The 22,357-nt window shown below is 33.7% G+C and overlaps 1 protein-coding gene across 1 annotated transcript; it reads left to right on the top strand.

Moving 5' to 3' along the window:
* Window positions 1-232: 232 nt before the first annotated feature.
* On the top strand, window positions 233-5,849 carry LOC107011577 (G-type lectin S-receptor-like serine/threonine-protein kinase At4g27290). The gene is made up of 7 exons (XM_015211130.2): window positions 233-1,593; window positions 1,783-1,920; window positions 2,034-2,191; window positions 4,539-4,740; window positions 4,843-5,089; window positions 5,168-5,318; window positions 5,399-5,849. Exons 1-7 carry the CDS (start codon window positions 276-278, stop codon window positions 5,711-5,713), a joined length of 2,529 nt encoding a protein of 842 aa, XP_015066616.1. The 5' UTR covers window positions 233-275; the 3' UTR covers window positions 5,714-5,849.
* Window positions 5,850-22,357: the final 16,508 nt, after the last annotated feature.

Genomic DNA, 22,357 nt, shown 5'->3' on the forward strand with positions numbered 1-22,357 from the left:
TCAATAGAAAGTTCCACATATATACTTGGATGGATGACATGTAGCACAAGAGGATGTTTTCAAAATATTTAATCAAGTAGAACAGTATTTTTAAATTACTTCATCAAGTAGAGAAGTGTTTTAAAGAGTATCAATAGTTGATTTATTTCATAGTTATATATAAGTTATTAAGATAAAAAGAGATGTGAACATGATAAATTTCCACGCGGACTATGTTAATAAGATTGATGAACCTATCATTTGTGGTCAAAGTCCACACAACAAATTGATTAATCATGCTTCTAAACATCTCCATGACCATCATCTGTAAGAAAAAACAAACTCCATCTGTTAAGATAACAATGAAAGCCATAAACATACTTTTCTTCTTCTCATCCATATGGATTCTGTCCACTGCTCTCGATACCATACCTCTAAATCAACCTCTAACAGATGGAAGTACCATTATTTCATCTGGTGCCAAGTTTAAGTTGGAATTTTTCTCACCTGGGACATCAGGGAAAAGGTACTTAGGAATATTATTCAATAAAGTTACTGTACAGACAGTGGTATGGGTTGCTAATAGAGAAACTCCACTCAATGATACATCAAGCGCGCTAAATTTAACCAGACAAGGGATTCTTACTCTTGTGAATGGTTCTGGCAGAGTCATTTGGTCATCCAATTCCACTAGACATATGGAAAATCCAATAGCACAACTTCTTGATTCAGGCAATCTTGTTGTTAGAAATGATTCAACTGAGAATTATCTGTGGCAGAGTTTTGACTATCCGACTGACACCTCTCTACCTGGAATGAATCTTGGGATTGATCTGAAGACTGGTTTTCGTGGTTTCCTCAGGTCGTGGAAGAGCAGAAATGACCCCTCCGAGGGTGAGTTTAGTTGGGTAATTGATCTTCGTGGTTTCCCACAACCATTTGTCATGAACGGTTCCATTGAACGCTATAGGTCTGGACCGTGGAATGGTCGAGGCTTTTCTAATTCGCCATCTCAGCTACCAAGTCCTGATTATAATTATACATATGTATCTGATCCAGAGAAAGTTTCCTTTATGTATCAGTTAACGGACAGGTCTATCCTTGCAAGAGTAGTGATGCAAGTAAGTGGGGTTCTACAACTCTCAATATGGAATAATCAAACTCAGAATTGGGATGAGTATGTTAGTGTACCAGCTGATAACTGTGACATTTATGGCCAGTGTCAGGCATATGGTTTGTGCAACAGTGGCAACTCTCCAATCTGCAGATGTCCGGATAAATTTGAACCGAAAGATCCAAGAGAATGGGAAAGGGGAAATTGGTCAAAAGGTTGTGCTAGAAAGACATCATTGAATTGCCAAAAGGAAGTAAAATTCTTGAAATATCCAGGCATCAAGATTCCAGACACTCGTTTTGCTTGGTACCGTCGAGGAGTGACTCTAAATGCATGCGAGGAATTGTGCTTGAGAAACTGCTCATGTATGGCTTATGCAAATCCAGACATAACAGGGACAAATGAAGGCTGCTTGCTTTGGTTTAATGAGCTGATGGACATCAGAGAGTTTGGTGCTAGTGGGCAAGATATCTATGTAAAGTTGGACGCTTCCGAGTTAGGTACAAATCTGTTTCTTCACCTTTTCATGTAAGGTAGTTAAGAATGCTACATTAGATTTTGAGCATTATTCTAGACCAAATTAAATGTCATGGAATGAGCAAGTTGAGGTTTTTCTACATTAAACAAAACGAAACAAAACAGGTTTCCTTCTTATGAAACTTGATGAGTTTATTTAATTTGATCCTCAGGTAACTCCAGTACAGAAAAAGTAAAGATATTGAGTATCAGCTTGCCCGTGGCAGCATTAGGTCTGCTCTTAGCTCTATGCTTAATCTTGTACGTATGGCGCAAGAAGAAGGATCAGAATCAGCAACATTTTAGCAAAGGTAAACTAGAGGTTTTTGCTCCTTTTGAATTAGTGGTACCTTTTTTCTGGAGTCACATTTGGTAAATATCAGAATTTTTCTCTTCACATCTTATTAAGTCCTTATTTTAACAGGAAGAGGAACAAAAAGCTCTGAAATGTTCTCCACTAACGAAAGCAAAGATGAAGAGCTAGATTTACCGTTGTTTGATTTTGAAACTATATCTCATGCTACCAATAACTTTTCGCTGAGCAACAAGCTTGGAGAGGGTGGTTTTGGACCTGTTTACAAGGTAACAATGTTAACAGAAACTTTTTCTGTATCATCCAAACAAACTAATAAGATCAGAAGCCATGGAAACTGAGCAATGTAATGGCGACTTTCAAGAAGAGATACAGATATTTTGGTGGAATACTCAACTGATTCCATTTTCCGAATATCCAAAGCATATATACATAGCATGAAAAAAATATCCAACCTATATTAACTGACTTCAAATTGATAGCTAAGCAACATCTAAGGTAGGCATCTAACTACCTAATATTTAACAAACTAACTACTGCTTAGAAAATTATAATTACAAATATATATATCTCAATACCTCTATCTGTAATTGTAATTACAAATATATATTCTAATATCCCCCTTAAGTTGGAGGTGAGGTTCTCAAGCCACTTGGTGAGTACAGCAGAATGTTTGCCAAGTGACAGTCAACCTTAATGTATTCTGTCGATTCAGGGGATACAGATTTCTTGCTATATGTATGGCATACTGACTGTCACAGAAGATTGAAGCAGGATGAGGAAAAGATCCATCTAACTCTCTGAACAACCTGCACAACCAAGTAATCTCTCCAACCAGTTTTTTGAGGGATTAGTGTTCAGATTCTGCTGATGATATGGAAATTGTTTCTTGCTTCAAAGATTTCTATATTATAGGTCTGTTTCCTAGAAATAAAAGGTAACCACTGATTGATCTCCTAGAGTCGGGACATGTGGCCCTATCTGAATCACAGTAACCAATTATGGTGCAGTCAGGATCATTTGAGAGAAAATGCCAAGTGTAGCATATGTCTTGAGATACCTGAGCAAATGAAAGCTGCTTGTGGGTGGGGTTCCCTTGGATTTTGCATGAACTGTCTTTGAAATTGGAAATTATAGGCAATTTCAAGCTTAGTGTTTGTCAAGAAATTTAACTTCCCTATTAACTTTCTACAAAAGGAAAGATATGATATTGCTGGACATTCCTTATCTTTTCGTTTTACGGTAGAGATCAAAAGAAGTGAAGCTGCCAAAACTAAGACAATCATACACCTTCGAGTCACCACCGAACTTCCTTTGTGAGATAATGACTCCATCCATTCAGTATAGAACTTCCAAACCCAAAATATAGTGTAACCTGCCATGTCGGTAATCCTTAAGCTACGCAATTTCTCCTGAGTCAGTTCCTGTGATGATAACATCATCTACATACACTGAAATATACATTGCGGAAAAGTGTTTAATGTAAAACAAGGAGTAATCTTACAGAGAGTGAGTGTACCCTCTGCCCTCCGGAACATAATACATTAGCCAGTTTGCCATACCACGGCCTACTTGCTTGTATGAGACCATAGAGTGACTTGTTTAGCTTCCATGTAGACTTCTACATGTAAATAAATACCCATGGAGAAATCCATTATTTTCATCAAATTGAGAAATAAGGCTCTGATAGTAGTCATCTGAACAACTAGTGAGAAATTTTGTGTAATTAATCCTTCTTGTTGAGTATAACCTTTGACAACCAGCCTGTCATTAAACCTCTCAATACACCCATCTGCCTCATGTTTCATTTTATATACCCATTTACAGCCTACAACCTCCTTTCCACTGACAGGGAGACAACTTTCATTGCTGCTTGTCAAGCAAGGAGCAACGCTGCCTCTTCATAGAAAGTTGGCTCATTGTTAGTGTAAACAGTTTGAACCAAAAGCAGATTATCAGGAGCCAGATGATTTAGCTGTTAGTAAAGTAAGATTTCTCTAGAAACTCTTAAATTGTAGATATTTTGTAGTAGATAAGTATTTTGATTTAAAAATGAGTGGTGTGTGCATAGTCTGGTGTGGAATATTTTACTTATTGTATGCTTGTAATTCTCACATTTTATTTATATATAGACCTTATGTAATGAAACAGCTAGAGTGAAATATAGAACTCAAAGAAAAACTTCAACCTTTCCTATCTTCATTTCATCTTCCTTTTCTTCTTAATATGGCATCTGAGCCTATTTCCTAAGGGATTTGAATAAAAATTTGTTGTTTCGATCATCTACTTGCTATATTTTCTTGAATTTGATTGCTGGAAAAATTCATGGCACCTGAAAATCAACCAACGATAAGTCCTCCAACTTTTACCGGAGAGAACTATCACACTGGGATCATCAAGATGAAAGCTTAGTTAAAGTCTCTCAACTTATGGGAGAACCTGTGTTCAGCCATCGAGAATTATCTGTGCCTTTAAAAAGAAAATACAAGTCTGCTCAGAAAAGTTATCTGTCATTTTCCTATTTTAACTAAACAACAATGTCAAGCTCTAGTTTATTATTTGTCAGTCAAATATTCTGGAGAATCTCATTCAACTAAATTATCTTTGAAAACCTAGGGTGTACTGAAAGATGGACAAGAAATTGCTGTAAAGAGACTTTCAAGATATTCAGCACAGGGAACGGATGAGTTCAAGAATGAGGTCATCTTCATAGCTAAACTCCAACATCGGAATCTTGTGAAGCTTCTTGGTTGTTGTTTACAAGCAGGAGAAAAAATGTTGGTTTATGAGTACATGCCTAACAATAGCTTGGATTGGTTATCACTTTTCTCAACTCTTAACGCACTTGGATTTTCATTAATCATATCTCGAAATAGTTAAATCATCAGATATTTGAAATGATCCTATTATAAGCTCTGGATTTTTGCAGATACAGATAGGAGGTCACTGCTTGATTGGCCTAAGTGCTTCCATATTATTAATGGAATTGCTCGCGGACTTCTCTATCTACACCAAGACTCTAGATTGAGGATAATACACAGAGATCTTAAGCCTAGCAATGTTTTGCTAGACACTGATATGAACCCGAAGATATCTGATTTTGGCATGGCAAGAAGTTTCGGAGGAAATGAGACTGGAGCCATGACAAAAAGAGTTGTTGGGACATAGTAATAATCTTTAAACCAATGAACTATTTGCAGTATATTAAAAATCTACTTATTTTGTTTATCTGACTTATCCTACAGTGGCTACATGTCTCCGGAGTATGCAGAAGAAGGAAAATTTTCAGTGAAATCAGATGTATTTAGCTTTGGAGTTCTAGTATTGGAGATTTTAAGCAGGAAGAGAAATAGAGGGTTCTTCCATCCAGACCATAACCATAATCTTCTAGGACATGTAGGTGCACTTCTTGTCTATCTTATATGTTAAGTAATATAAAACTTATAACATCTAACTGAATAATATCAAATATTCAGGTCTATATCCTCTTCAAAGAAAGCAGGGTCATGGAAGTAATAGATGAACAACTAAGGCAGTCATGCAATAAGTATGAAGTTGAAAGATCAGCCCATGTAGGTCTATTATGTGTGCAGCAGTGTCCAGAAGATAGGCCGAGTATGGCGTCAGTTGTGCTCATGTTGGGTAGTGATGCTGCACTACCCTTGCCGAAAGAGCCCGGATTTTTCAATGGAAGAAGCCAATCCACAGCCACTGAAGCAGACACTTCATCTAGCAAGCATGGTGAAACTTCTGTCAATGAATTAAGCATCACACAATTGGATGCAAGATAGGAGATAAATTTTAGGATACATTTGCTTAATTGTTCCTGTAATATAGCTGAATAACTAGTAGTTGTTCAACATGATTAGTAGACACTTAATTTGATGCATTACTATGAGTAATCCTGAATTCTAGCTCCATTAACGACATAGGGAAGTTAAGTGTTTTGATGTCTTAAAATAAGAGCGATCTTATCAAATTATGCATATAAAAGTAAAAGAGTATCTTCTAATATAAGAAACTTCTTATTGTGGAAATAACATCCAATAGCAATATACTCCCGTGTTCCGCTTGACACAAAATTTAAGAAAATTGGTCAAACAATAAAGATCTGTATATTTTCCTTTAATTTTCTCTCATAAACTTGTCAGAAATATGAAATTTGTGCATCAAATTAGTTCTAGCTCTTGGCCTTCTAATATTAGTACCTAATCGAAAAAGAAAGTGTCATTTTTTTTTGCTAAATGCCTCTCAAAGTGAGAGTATTTCAATTATATAGAGAGAATAAAGATTACACATCCCTAAAGATCTGTCATTCCACTCCATAAAGATCAACTATTCTATATCTACAAATCTGCTATTCAATCCCTCTAAATATGCTTTACTATCGCTCCAAATCCGCTATTCTATCACAATATTTATTCCTTTGATTCTACAACAAATCTATATGATCATGCTAATTTATATCACTATCTAATTACAATAATATATACAATCATTTATATGTCCATCATGCTAACATCCCCCCCTCAAATTGATGTTGGTCGATCAAGAAGCATCAATTTGCCTACTAGAAACTCATGGATTTTGTAAACGCATCAGCTATTTGAAGATCACTGGACACATGTCGAAGAGCAATGACTCATTTATCTACAACTTCTCGTATATAATGACAATATACTTCAATGTGTTTGGTCCTCTTATCAAAAACTGGATTAGTAGCAATCTGAATAGCACTAGTTGTATTATCAACATGGAGAGGAGCGGGATGAGATTGAGGAAATCCAATATCAGTAAGTAATCCACGAAGCCGTACAACCTCAGAGCAAGTAGTAGTAGACATGGATCGATTCATCCTCCGTTGAAGATTTTGACATATCATCTTGCTTTTTACCCTTCTAAGATATCAACGACTCTCCAAGAAACATGCACCAACCAGTAACTGAACGTCGAGTATCAGGACATCCCTCCTAGAAAAAATCACTAAAAGCATTAAGATGAATAGGAGAACCACTTGGAAAGAAAAATCCGCGAGTAGATGTCCCAAGAAGATAGCGAATGATGCGACGAACAACCACCAAGTGGAGATAAGGGGGAGCTTGCATAAATTGACTAACTTGTTGAACGGCAAAAGAGATATCAGGCCGAGTAATATTAAGGTAATTTAGACTCCCAGCTAATTGTCGAAACATAGTTGGATCAAGAAGAATATCGCCTTCCTCACGACGATACTTCACATCCAATTTCAAATGAGTATCTACAGAGGAAGAATCTTGAAGACCAACCAAAGAAATCAGATCCTGAGCATATTTGTGTTGGTTTAGAATCACACCTGAAGCAACATTATGAACTTCCAAACCTAAAAAATATGTAAGAATACCAAGATCTTTCATATGAAAAGAATCTTTAAGCTGTTGTTGGAGGCTAGTGATTAGTGAAGAATCGGTATGATAATAATTTCATCTACATACAACAAAAGAAGAACACAACCTATGGATGTCTTCCGAAGAAACAAAGACGAGTAATATTTTCTCTGCTAAAAAAATGTAACAATGTAGATAGGAACTTATCAAACCAAGCTCTTGGAGCTTATTATAATCCATACAAAGACCGCTTCAACTTTCATACATCTTATCTAGGCGATGAGAACAAACCAGGTGGAGGTTTCATATAAATATCTTCTTTAAGATTATCATGGAAAAAAACATTTTTGTGTCACAAAACGTTGCTCTTCACGAAGTAATTTCCTAAAGCAAACATCAAAAGAGATACGGTTCACGGTTCATCAAGTTAGAGCGAACACTCTCAAAGTCAGAGCATAACTTAATCAAAAATTGGTCTCATTTGCTTTGTTCATGAAGAACCTGAATCACAGATAGAGATTCAATAGATATTTTGACATAGACAATATCTGTAAATTCAGCCCATAAGTTTTGAAATACAGAAAAATAATCCTAAACAGAAAGACCTCCTTGAGAATAATTAGCAATTTCATACTCTAACTGAAAACGTCTTGCACTATTATCTTGGTTGTAAACCTTTGTAAGTAATCCCACATGGACTTAGATGTCTTGTACGGTGTGAGATTAAGAAAAATAAGAGGGTGAATTGACCCTATAATCCATGTCATCACCTAAGCATCTTTAATCTTCCATTCACTTAGATTTGTTGTATCAGTAGGAGAAGGATCGCTTCCATCTATATGACCCCATAGTTCTTTGCCAGTGACAAATAATTGAAATTGAAACTCCCACGAAGAATAATTTTTTTTAGTGAAGAGAACATTGAAGGATTCAAAGTGATGTAAATTCATGTTTTTGAATAGTTATGAAAACTTCAAAGACTCACGATGCAACTAGAATGTCCAAGAGAAAAATTCATAGGTGGTAGAACTGATTGTCGACAAACGGTCAACAAAAAACCAATATTTTTAAAAATTTTTTAAAAAGGAACCACAGATGACTCTATGAAACAAGACAATCAATAGAAGGCTCTAATAATAGGTCAATTTTCTGCTGAATGCCTCTCAAAGTGTGAGAATCTTTCCATTATAGAGAGAATAGATATTACACATTCCTAAAAATCCGTCATTCCTATACCTGAAGATCAACTATTCTATCTCTACAAACTGCTATTCAATCCCTATAAATCTGCTTTGCTATCCCTCCAAATCTGTTATTCTATTACAATATTTATTCTTTTGATTCTACAAAAAACCTACATGATCGTGGTAATTTATATTACTATATAATTACATCGATATATACAATTATTTAGATGTCTATCATTCTAACTTAAAGATTATATCGTAATTTGTATAAAATGTTGTCGCCTAGTGGACAATGAAGAGGGTTGATAACCATGAGGTTGAATTCAAATATCAGCAAAAGCAAAAGCACTTTAATTTCTTTGCATCTATCTATGCCTTAGTGGATAGAGTTATCCGCTACCTATATAATTCAGTGATTCCTTCCCATTTGCATAAACTTGATGGAAAATTTATATGATACTTATTTCGACGTGAGGGTCATAGGTACTTGGAAAATAGTTGAGGTGCGTGTACACTGGCCCAAACACCACCATTATAGAAAACCTCGCTTCCAAGTTCTTTGTTTCTAGAACAACAAGTGGGCCTCGTGTATTGGTCACATGCGTTGCATGTGTGTCCCATGTAAATTTTTATAGATCCATTTGAATGATTAAAATATTATGAAAACATTACAAATAAATCTTTAAAAGTGACAAGAAACACCAAATTAGGGGTGTATTTTAATGCTTAAAATTAATTCCTTTTAAGCAACCAACAGTAATTTTATAACTTTGATAAGTACTTAGAAAATTTCCAATAAAGTCACAAAAAACTAACTTAAGTGCAAATAAAAATACAAATTCACAACAATCTTAAATTCATAAAAAATTAAATTAAAGAAGTATAATAGAGACAAAACACAAAAAAATAAATAGAGAAGAAAAAATACAACACACACATCCCCTTCTTAAGATTTTATTCATATCAATATATACGGAAAAAAAAATACAGAATCATTATACAATATTTTGTGTTCTTGCCAACCCTCTCCCAAAATCAATCGAAATTCAAGAGTCTTCTTCTACGAGTCAAATTAAAACATGAATCAAATGGTAAAATAGTGATATAAGTGTTCACAACTTTAACTATAGAATGAAATGGGTAACCTTGGATAGGGGTCTCATGAAATAAAAAATATGAATTTATAGAGATAAAGATGGAGCATACCAAAAAAATATCTTAAATTTTAAAATTAAATGCTTTGAGGCAATAAATATGAAATACGCCACTAACGACCCTCAAATTATGTAACTCAAGTCCAAATCATTTTCGTTTGAGAAATATGTCACTAACGACCCTCAAATTATGTAGATCAAGTCTAAATCATCCTAGTTTGAGAAATATGCCACTAACAACCCTCAAATTATGTAGATTAAGTCAAAACTATCCTAAGTCAAAAATACGCCACAAACGACCCTCAAATTATGGATAAACATCTTATGAAAGAAGAATCAAGGGATCAACATAATTGTACCCGCAACCTTAATGAATAAAATTATGTTTTTTCATATTTATTTTAAATAAAAGAATATGAAAAGTATGAGAGTTATGAATATCAATAGAAGAAATTGAATAAGTAACTAAATATGATTTATGAGTTATAAAGGTAAATATTTAAAGCAAATAAAGGATAAAAATAATAAATAAATAAAGGAGACAAAATATTACTCCCTCAATTTAAAAAAGAATGATCTAGTTTGACTTGACACAGAGTTTAAGAAAAGGAAAAAGTTTTTTTAATTGTGTGGTTCTATATTAAAGTTATGTCAAATGTATCAAAATAAACTTTAATCTTGTGGCCTTAATTATGCCACGTGAAAAGTTGAAGTAAAAGTGTTACAAAAGAAAAGAAGGAAAGGGGTCATTTTTTTGAAACAAACTAAAAAGAAAATTGGGTCATTCTTTTTGAAAAGAGTAGTAGTAAATATGATGTTCAAGTGTTGTTAGTAAAGTCTTTTCATTTTTAGTTCTAGTGAGAAACTATATTTGTAACACCTCGGATTTCGAGGAAGGGTTAAAAAGGAAAACGAGTAAGGTCAAGAACCCAAAACAAACCATGGACCCTTCACGACACCCTAGACGCGCGCGTGGGGTCCATGACCCATTAAGGGGTTCATAAGTGACTATCCAGGATTTCCCTGACAAGGTCACCTATACGGAACCCTAGACGATTCGTCTAGGGGTTCACGGCCCATCAAGGGTATTGTGAAGTCCATCCTAGCGCTGCCTGGGAGGGAGTCCATTATACGGTGCCTTTGCTCGCCCATGGTGACTTTGACGGCCCGTCAAAAGGTTTGTACAAGTCATCCGATCGTGAGATTGCACCCAAGGCCACTATGAAAGACCATGGACGCCTGAAAGGTTCGTGAAGTCGTCCGTGAAAGAGACTTATCAAACTTTGATTTTTGGGTTAACTTCAAATGATCATATCTTTTAGCACAAAATGAATTAGGTGGCTCATGATCTATCAAATTAAAGGTCTTTGAATTCTCTTTCCAGCGTCAAATGTTCCTGATACCGAGCCTGGAGTAATAAGTTATGCTCATTCTATTGAATCCATATCGGTTAGGAAAACATGACGACCCACTAGATGGGCCATTATTTAGATGACCCGTCAAGCCCCTGTGAAGGTTACTTCCCCAAGTTTAAGGTAGAGTAGTATTGGTCTTTTTCCTTATGCATTTGGTACTTAAACTACATTTTTGGTACCTAAACCACATCGTTTTACTTATTCTAAGCCTAAGTAATTAGTCATAAACTACCTAAAACCCTTATTCTCCTAAAATCATCTGACTTAGAAAAAAAGAAAGAGAAAGATGTGACAATTTCTCCCAAGAACAAGAAAAGGTCTTCTTCAAGTTCAGCCCCAAATTTCAAAGATTTCTCCATAGTTTTCGTCACCAGGAATGTGAGATTTTACTAGTGGGTTCCTTTCACCCATTAGGTCCCTAGAATTAAGTCAATTCTTCATTTCTCCATAAATTGTTCAGACCTAGGATCCTAAATCTTAGGGATCCATAGCAATTGCGATGTTATAGTCTCTATAATGTTAATTACATGTTTCTTAGAGAATTAGTTAATCCCGTGAATAGAACTCAGAAACCCCAACTTGTGTTAATTATCATTATACTTTCTAGGTAGATTAGTCAGACAGTCATGCTTCCAAATTCGAATGCCATACCTTTCATTATATGTGTGTTTCATTCTCACATAATTAAGAAATTAGAACTCTATATAAAAATATAATTTGAATATAGAATTTCATGGATCTTTCAGTAGAATAGTGGATTTACTGAATGAATTTAGACAAAGGACTTGAGGACGAATTAGTCTAACACTTACGGTAACATCTCACAATTTGAAATATCTAGGAATAAGCTAAGAAACTAAAAATATTCATTTTTAGAAAGAAAGGGAAAAATCTGGAAAATTGACTGAGTTAAGAAAGTGAGTTTTGACTATTTTCAACCGGCCATAACTTCTAGCTGAGAATGAGTTAGAGGTAGTTCTTGATATAGTTGGCAAGCCATTGGAGATATATTTCCAATGCTACCGAGTTCGCGGATTTTTGATATCGTATGAGGGAGATATGCCTATTGAAAGTTGGGCTGTTGAAGTAAAGAAAGTCTAAATCTGGATTTAAGGGCAAACTAGTCTTTCACCAATTAATTCCTATGTAGTTTTTAGGGGTTATTTGGGGTAAAAACAAGTCTTAACTCAGTTTTGAAAAATCAAAATCACTCTTAGGGCTTGGAGAAGAGAGAAAAGAAAAAAGAAAGGGAGAGAAGTCAAGAATTCGCCAAGAACGTCAAGCTTTGCGAGTGGAATTTATCGGGGGGTGATCCCTATCAAGGTATGTGATATATTTTAGTGTTGGGTCATTTCACCCATACACCAAACGTGTTTCGATTCATTGATTTTCGAGTTGGTTGAATGATAAAAAGTGAAGTTCTTTAAGAACATTGTTAAATTCTTGTTGGTTGAGTTGTTGAATGCCTAGTGTTGATTTGATTTGTGTTTCTAGGTTGTTTTTCAAGTTAAATATATTGGGTTATTGAATGTATTAATGGTCCTTAGTGTTTGGGGGAAAGAACCATGGATGTTTAGAGGGTTTAGAGATGAAAAATGGAGGAGAAAAGTCGAGAACGCCTGTCCGTAGGGCCTTAGGGTGCCGTGCCTCCCATAGTCCCACATGACAATATATGTTCGTAGGTCCTTGGGGAGATAAACCATCCATAGATCCCAAACTTGGCATCTGAAGTTTGGGGCCTAGAACCCCACGCCTCTCAGAGCGCCAAGGATGCCAGTTCACTCCATTTTTTTCCACCTTTTCGTACTAGTTCGTAAGTGATGTACCTCCTTTTGTTAGTTTATTCTAACACTCTAAGGTAGGTCTAAACATCATGAAATCATCCATAAATATGATATCATGAATAGTGAATCCATAATCCAATTTAAGGAAAGGTAAGATCAAAGTCAAAGGAGTTGAGAGTCAAGTCTAAAGGTTAAGAAGCAAGTTAAAGTGAAGCTCTTAAAAGGTTTTCAAGAGTCTTTAGCAATGTTTAACTTTGTTTTTAAGACTCCAGTTTCGAGTTAAGTAACAAGTAAAGGGTTGAGTTCATGACTTAAAAGTAATAGGGAACTAAGTATTCCCCAAGAGTTGATTTAAGACTCGAGTTTCAAGCTAAGTAAAGAGTAAAAAGTTGAGTCCATTTCTCAAAAGCTATAAGGGATCCAAGTATTCCCTAAAAGTTTATAAATGTTTTTACATTTAAGATAAGAAGGAAACTAAGAGTTCCAAGAGAGTTTTAAACAATAAAGAGGAAAATTGATTCTAAGATAGCTTTTTAAAGCTAACTGTTGAGCAATTACCTCAACCCAAAGAAAGAATTATTTTAAAAACACATGAGCTAAGTATATTTTTAGGAAAAAAAATTAGTATTGAGCATAGATGTGGGGATGCGAGTTCATAATAACTCAAGTCTCCATGAAAACCATGTAGTCATAATGAGTATTAACGGGTCATACTTTTTAGATGATCACGTAAGTTAAGCTAGTGGATTCACTAAGTTAAGTAGTTCTATGCGACAACAAAATATAGGACAGTGGCAGCTTGGGCAAGACGTTGTATCACCACTTATGCTCATAGTGGTGGTTGTAGGTTAGAGAATCTCCCACAAAAACTATATTACTTCATATACAAGTAAAGTTAAGTTTATTATTGCATTTTTTTTAACAAACTAAGTGTTTTCACTGTTTTACAAGATTTTATATGTTGCATGTGTCTAATTGCTTTATATTTAGTCAAGTTATTCATGAGTTGAACAGAGCCAAGGTAAGTGTTCTTTCTTACTCTTTTTCAAGACTAAATTGTTGTTAGCATTCCAATTCGCATACTCGTACATTTAGTGTACTGATGCCAGTTGGTCTGCATCGTCTTATGATGCAGACGCAGGTAACCAGGATCAGCATCATCCAGCAACTCGTTGATCCAACCGAGCACTATGAGTAAGTGGTGAGCCTTCTTGCATTCCGGAGGACTCTTGTTATTCGTTTTTCAGGTTTTTTTCTTTATAGGATGTTGTGGGGTCTGCCCGAACTTCCATATTAGTATTATAGAGGCTTCATAGATAGTCAGACAGTAGTATTGAGTCTCTCATCTTTGTATTGCAGATATTTTTTTAATGAGATTTAAGTGTCATTTTTGCCAACTTATTTACTTTAAGTTATTGAATGAGACTAGTTCATTGAGTTAAGTCTTCCGCTAAGTTAAGTAATCCAGGACAAGGGTCCGCTCGAGGCCAACAATGGTCATCGAGTGCTGGCCACGTCCAGGGTGTAGACTCAGGGCGTGACACTTACATACCCTATTAAGAAACTTTTAAATTGGAAACTTTCGTGGAGACCTGCTTTATCTTGAGTTTGAGGAAGAACATTAGTTTTCTTGGAGGAAATATTTGAGCATGGAATTTGGCGGCTTGATTTTGAGAGAAGAAAATCTTTTATAAAGTTCTAAGAGCGGAATAACCAAGGAAAATCTTGAATGGAAAGTTTCTTTTTATATATTGAATTTTTGACATGAATGTTTTAGGGTTCTTGATGGAAAAAAGGACACCTATGTGATTTTTAGAGAATGTTTAGATATTTGAATGTTTAGATTGATGAATTTTGAGAGGAAAGCTAGTTAGTTGAATGATGTACTCAGTAAAAATACTCAAAAACTGACTTAGATTAGGGTTAAAAGGCTTGAAAAATGATCAGAATAACCCTGAAACGCGTTCAAGAAGTTGCTGGAAAAAAATTGCAGCAAGCCTCCACGGATGGCTCTATGGTTCGTGGAGCATTCCACCATCCATAGTTGTCATCCGTAGAACTTCGACTACAGGGTTTTACTAAAACGGGATAACCTTTTATTCAAAACTCAAAATGAGATCTTTAATTTGATAGGTTATGTGACACATAATTCATTATATGTTGAGAAATATTTTATATCAAAATATAATCGGTTGGAAAGCTTTCAACTCAACTTTGTGTTGGGGGATTCTAGTGACCTTAATTCATATCCAAGTATTCTCATACAAAAACCTTAACACTTAAGAGCAATTTAAGAATCACCCAAAATGACCTTATACGAAATGAAGAATGATTTGGATCTTATCTTAGGAACTTTGACTTAACTCATGGTAATATGTATATAGTCTTGTCAACGAAATAAAATACTACCTTGCAATATGAATTTACTGTAGCAGTGTTTCCTCTTCTTCTTCTTCTCTGTTTTGACGACACCTCGTCATGCTCCTTCACTGGAAAAAGTGGTAGACACTCCCATATTTTCTTTCTCATTCAAGAGTGACTTGCTAAATTTTTTTACCTAAAACATCTTTATTGTATACTCTATTGTTCATGTTACTGATTGGTTAAGAGCCCACTTGTATTCTTTTCTACTCTTTTGTTTTTTGTTTCATTCCGTCTTCTTTTGTATTTTTTTTAAAGTTAAGAACTATTCATGATTCATTAGAAAATATATAAATTTCACAGTTGTTTTTAATGCATATGATTGGGGTTTACCATATGAGTTTGGTCTGCTTTGAATGGGGTGTGTCGGGTGTTGGTCACTTGGATTCGGAGAGCAAGAAAAGTTCTTTCATATTATGCCAATCGCATCACCCATTTGTTTTGTATGAAATGATGCAAGAGAATGTGATGAAGAATATATTTTCCTCAACTTGATGGAACTTGAGCACCCCCTTATGTGTGAACGGAAGAAGTTTAAAATAACTATCAGATTCAGTCTATCCATAAGGTATGTTATGTAACACCCCAAAAAGTTCTAAGCTAACATCTGAACTATTCTTTGTATGACTGCAGTCATATACCAGGTTATTCTCAATTGTGCATGTGTTAAGATCAATTTTTAAGTGTAAGAAGTGTATTAGATGTAAATTAGGGTCATAAGGAACCTCTAGCACTTTGTCGAGTACAAAGTTTCCCTATCAATTAAGTTTTTCATAAGATCATTAAGAGTTAAACTGAAACAACTATATATCTTAGAATATGAAGAGTTAGGTGAGCCACAACCTATCAAATTAGAGGATTTTGAATCTTCTTTCAATGCCACCAACCATCTATAATTCAATTATGGAGTAGAAAGTTACTGTTAGTTTACTAAAACGTACTGGGTTGAATTTAGTGATTGACACGTTTGTATTGCCAAACTGCATCACCAAAATGGCCCAAAAAACTTCATAAATTGTTAATTTTGATGATTCAAAGCCCCACTTTGGCGATCCTCAATATATTTTGGCGATGGGGCCTCTAAATTGCCGAATTGTCCTACAAGATTCTTTACAAGGTCATTTTCTTTGATTTGCCTGCATTTCTTATATTCCAAAAGGGGTATATTGACCTTCTACACTCTATGAAGTTCCCTAAATCCTTTATAACTTAATAACATCCTAATACATATAGTAACTCCCAAATCCCTAATTCTCCTTCTCCCAAAGATCTAGAACATCAAAAATGGGTTCTCCCAATTTTCCCAGATCTAAAGCCTTCATGTTCAAGATTCGCTCCAACAATCCCAAGGTTTTGATCAAGACTATTCCCAAACTTCATCCCCAAGAATTCAATAGGAGGATTTCTCATGTTCAAGCTATAAGGTTCCAAGCACAAAACCTTTTCTTCAAGAACTCTTGTTATTTTAGGTATGTAAGGCTATGTCTGTGTGTGGGAACATCTTTTTCTTCCCCCACAAATTACGTTTTCATGTTTTAAGAGTACCTATTATGATGTACCAGGGTTAGAACGAAATCATATGTTCTTGGAATATTCTTGAATCTTTATGAAACCCAAGAATCATTCATAAAAATATCCTAATCCAATGAATTTCTTACCACCGTGAATTTTATAAGATTGCTTCCATGAAATTATGAACAATTATGAAAGTAATAGTTGTTTCTATCTTGCAAAGTATGTTTAATGGCTTCTTGATAACTTCTTAATGGTTACTTGATGTTTTCTTGATGAATCCCGAAAAATTATTCTTATATTATGAACCCTAGAATTAAGAGCAATGAAATTCTCCCAAAAAATAAATCTTAACATGCTATCATATATTTCCTCAATTCTTAATGCCCTTATGAAATCTTCCACATTTTTTTTAATTCTATAAAGACCATGTAATTACCTCCATGAACTTGTGAAGTTATGTATGTACAAAAATTCATGTTTCTTGTGAAAACTCTTTATGACCTCTAAAACCCTACAATATCAGTCATTCTCTTAGCAAATCTTATTTCAAGAGTTTGTCCCCTTTTCACATGTGATTACAAAAGTATGAAATATGATTTTTTATGAAGTATTAGCCCTATGAAGTTCTGCCTAAAACTATGAACCATGTGATTTATGATATGATTCACATGATTTCAAATTATGAACTATGATATATGAATTTCAAATATCTTTCAATGAATTTCATCCTATGAATTTTGAAGTATGCTTTCACATTATCTCTACCAGACATGTACATGATTTATGTTATGAAGTATGGATTATCAAGCTAAACATGTTTCTTATGGGTGTTATGCAAAATTATGATGTATTAGCTTAAAGCTATTTCATTACTATTTTTGAATTATTGGTAGGCATAAGCTTAAATAACAAATTCTCGAAACTATGTATACCAGTGTAAGTGAAGGAGCATATTATTTGTTCGGAGGACTCCTCTATATGCCCCTTGTAAGAGCTTATTATGGATCCAAAATAAGCTCTATGCCTCATGACAAGGTATGCGGTGGTTTAGCTGATGGGGTGAAGATCAAACTCCATGTGCTCCCATGGTGGCTATGTCGGGTTAACCTAAAAGGTATGATATTTTATGAAACTAAAAGACTATTCTTATGATTATAATTTTATGAATAATGATTTTCCCCACCATAAGAAAAGAATTTTCAGAAACGCTTGCATTAGATGTTCAGTTTAGTCATCGGTTACTCAATTCCAGAAGTTCAGTTTATGATCTTTAGTTGCATGAAGTGATTTTGATAATCATTATGTTTCTTACATTCGTGTACTTAGATATCTCATGATCTTCATGCCTATCATATTCATGTTCAATTGTTCAGATTTATTTGTGGTATTCCCATTTTAATTAAGCTATTTTACAAACCATACATCCAAAATAGTCACGCCATTCAGCAGTGCATCATTTTAGTCATGTTGAGTTCATCTTTGTAGTTAAGTGGGTCCTTGTTGGAATCAGTTATATTGAGTTCATCTTTATAGTTAGTAGTTATCTGATTATCCAAAAGTAGACTGGAGGCCTTGTCTCAATAGACATTGCTCAGTCATGAGATAGACAATTAGTGTCATTATGCTTCAAGACTTTAATAATTTATAAAATAAAAACTTCTATTGAAGACCTATTTTCCTTTTTATGATGGATTTCCCGAAGAGTGTGTTTTATAAATAATACATTCTTCTTATGTGTAGACTAGTCTTCAGAACGTGCGTTGCACGTTTATTTTAAACTACTTAATATAAATTTTATACTACAATCAATAATTTGTAAATGGTACATATTTTGTTGAATTTGCTATATGTCATAACTTAAAAAATAAAATATACATAAAAAAGTAAACATACATGTAATTCATAAGCTAATGTTAGTAAATCTTTCAAATCGATACATATATTGAATTGCAAATGAGTATTTAAAAGTAAGAAAAGAGGGGGATAAGAAGTACCTGAAACAGATACTAATTAATGAGATAATGAAGTAATTATAAATGCATGCATAGTCTGTCAACATATCTGTCAAATATTTCAAATTATTTATTTAAAACACAGATAATTTGACATATAATAGAATATCTAATATATCATTGAGACAATTTTTAATTTCATTTGGAAATAAGAAATATTGTATTATACATGTTCACGCCAATAATTATATAAAGTCTAAAACATCTATTTAATTATTTAAACATAAACTTCTTAATATAAATAGAGAACATATTTAACATAAAATGAATAAGATGAGAAACATTATAAAAGAACATTTAAAACTAATATGAAAATAACTTACAAATGGTCATTGCTATAATCACTTTACATGAAATAGTACAAACATTCATTATTTTGTTATAATTCATATAACGTGATAAAAAAATATTATTTTCTTTTAAACATTTTTTACAATTAATCATAATGTCTTCGATCCGAATACAACAATAATGTTATTGCCCTTAACAATTCTATAAAGATTGATGACAACTTTTCTTCAGCAATCTATGACTATGATCAGAAAGGAAATTAAAAAAGAAGAAAGATGATATACCAAAAATGAGAAAATGGATCTTAATTTATAAGAGAGAATTGACATATTAACATACTTTAGTAAGAAGATCAGATGAGATTTGTAAGTTAATTTTCATTTCTGGTGACTTTAAATAGGAAAATTTTAGGTGAGGGGGGATGAAAGGAAAAAAATAAAAGAGATCTATCAGTTTTCTAATTAATTTTGTAACCTTTAGTCTTCACCTTTAATTCATTGAACAATATCATTAGGAGTCTTTTTGTCTTCTTGATAATAATTGTTTCTAACAATTTAATATTAGGTAACCATCAACATAAATAAATTGTAACAGGAAGAATTTGATATATTTGATATTGCTTAATGTGTAATCCTCCCTCATAGTAATTAAAATTTACTATTTAATATTAAGTTAACAATTTATTAGACGATTAATAATATTTAAATATGATATAGGAACAAAATGTAATCTAATTTTTGCCTAATATTCCTTCCACTTTTAGTATATTATTATTATTATTATTATTATTATGCTGATTATATGATATGATGAAGATTAAATTAAATATACATATAGATAATAGATGATAAATATTATTGAATTAGATATTTTAATTAGGAATTAATCTAAGGAGTACAAAAGTTATTAATATTTTTATTAAAATGAGACAATTTAATATTTAAATTAACTAATTAAATGTTAAATAATTAATCAAATTTCAATTTAGTACAAGGTCAAAATGGTAATTCAACTTTCACTTTAGAGTTTCCCACTTATAATAATATATGATATATGGTCATGTTTCATGCCATGTTATTGGTATGTACACTCGGGTCAAAAATGGCTTTGGATGCTATCCACGTCTAGGGTGTAGGCTTGGAACGTGACATGCTATTACTTAGCTCATTATGTCATCAACTTATCCTCTTCATAAATAAATTCTGCTCTGGTGGTAACAAATAAAAGGAAAAATTATTTAAAATAAACATTTAAACCCTTCAAAACCTTTTGTTCTTCTAGACATACTGGATAATACATCAGCATAGTTTTTTACTTATTGTTAAGCGCAGAGACTAATACCCTCATCATAGTTGACATATCGATAACAAAGTATAAACTATTTGAGGCATCTACGTACATTTTTAGAGCCTAAAATTCATATACATACGAATGCTTACAATAAGAAATTATATTAAAATAGTTTCAAAATTGAAAGTTCACTATCTTTGTGTCATCATCCAGCTTCTGATAAAATAATCAATTATGTAAGGAATACTTGTCTTAAATTACTAAAATTCAAGATTAATTAAGAAAAATTAAATTCTATAACAAATATACAAATATTCAATTATGTTGAACTAAAGTATTAAGAAGGTAGATTTAAGATTAAACAAAAAATATGTGATCAGATATAAAGTTGTAAACTCTAAATTTTTCATTCAAAATAAAATAATCTGATTCACTAATGACTTCTGGGAACATGATAGGGCAGAATACTAGAAGAAAACTTAGTGAATAAAACATGATAGCAAAAATTGTTCAACGAGGAGTGTCAAATGTTAAGCTTTATGAATTTTACACCATGTTAATACTTGGATTTTGATAGTCCGTGACACATATATTTCTTAAGCCTCCATCTTGTAGTATTATCTCAAAACCTGAGAGTAGATTAGCTCGTCCCATTTGCTCGTAGAGTTTCTCGCTTGCCATCCTCTCTCTGCTTTCACTCACATTGCAAAGGCATCTTGAACAGTAACAAACAATTCAATAAATGTAAATGTGCCTCTTGATGCATCTGAAATAGCATAAAGACCAGAAGAATCACGATCTGAACCGAACTCAAAAGTATGAGCAGGGAAAGTTGACATATCCACTGCCCTTTATCTATTGCGAGAATGAAGGGAAGAAGTCAACCTATTCAGATAAAAGATCGGTATTGGCTTTGAGGATCTAAGTTTTGATTTATGATGTGTTGGTTCATGGTATCACCATTATAGGTGTCTCTCCCATCAGACAAGAGAATGATATTCGCAATTGGATTCTTTTCATGCCTCTCTTCAAGAACACGATCCCCCATCTTGAGTCCTTTTTCAATCCCAAAATTTAATGGAATACCATTAATATACAATATAAATTTTGATGTTCTTCTTCGATAGTCCATCATAACAGGAAGCTTCTATGAGCCATAGATGAGAAAGTAACAATAGCAAGTTGGTCGAAAGGCCCTAAGTTCTCTATGACAAGGCACATTGCTTTCTTAAGAGAGTAACCTTTGTTCCCTTCATGGTGCGACTGACATCTAGTACCTAACTCGGTCAATAGGTGCACGCTCTAGGTTCAAATCCATTAGAGGTGGTGCCCTTACGCTAAGAAGAGGTGCAAATTCTTGCACATTTAGAGCAACTGTAGGAAAAACAGATAAATATACCACGAGGATCGAAGGTGAGGTGGTATAATCCGTGCCGATCTTGTTTAAAATAGGCTCATCATCTGAAAATTGAATATGTTAGGGACGAGGTATAGATATTATTGGTAGAGGACGAGAGAAGATAACATGATAAAAAACCCGAATACCATGCCCTCCTAAATTTACATCAGTACCAAATTGAAAAGGGAGCTCTTTCCATTAGTATTTGTTGATGAGATAAGGTGGATTCCATTCTTAACGTTTTTGCCAATGCATCTAAAGTGGAAAGAGTCTCTGCATTCTATAGTAAATATCGCCTCACCATTTTAAGCCGTCATCTTTTGTTCCCATTCTACATAGCATTGGCAATATTATATTCGAATACATACACTCTTTCAACTTTTAGTTTGTATTGGCAATAATGTTAAGCATGGAAAAAACCCTTGCCCATTTGGATATGCAAATGGAAAGAGATAGCTTTTCAATTTGGTAGTGATGTAAATGTAGGAAGGCAACGTATTCATGTGTTTTATCCTGTTAACTTCTCTTGCCTTTGAGTAATGATATCTCCACTCCCGTCCCCAACATAATAAATTTTAAGAGGAGGAACCTTTTTAAATTAACA

Source organism: Solanum pennellii, chromosome 2 (genome assembly GCF_001406875.1).
Source record: "Solanum pennellii chromosome 2, SPENNV200".
Lineage (NCBI taxonomy): Eukaryota > Viridiplantae > Streptophyta > Magnoliopsida > Solanales > Solanaceae > Solanum > Solanum pennellii.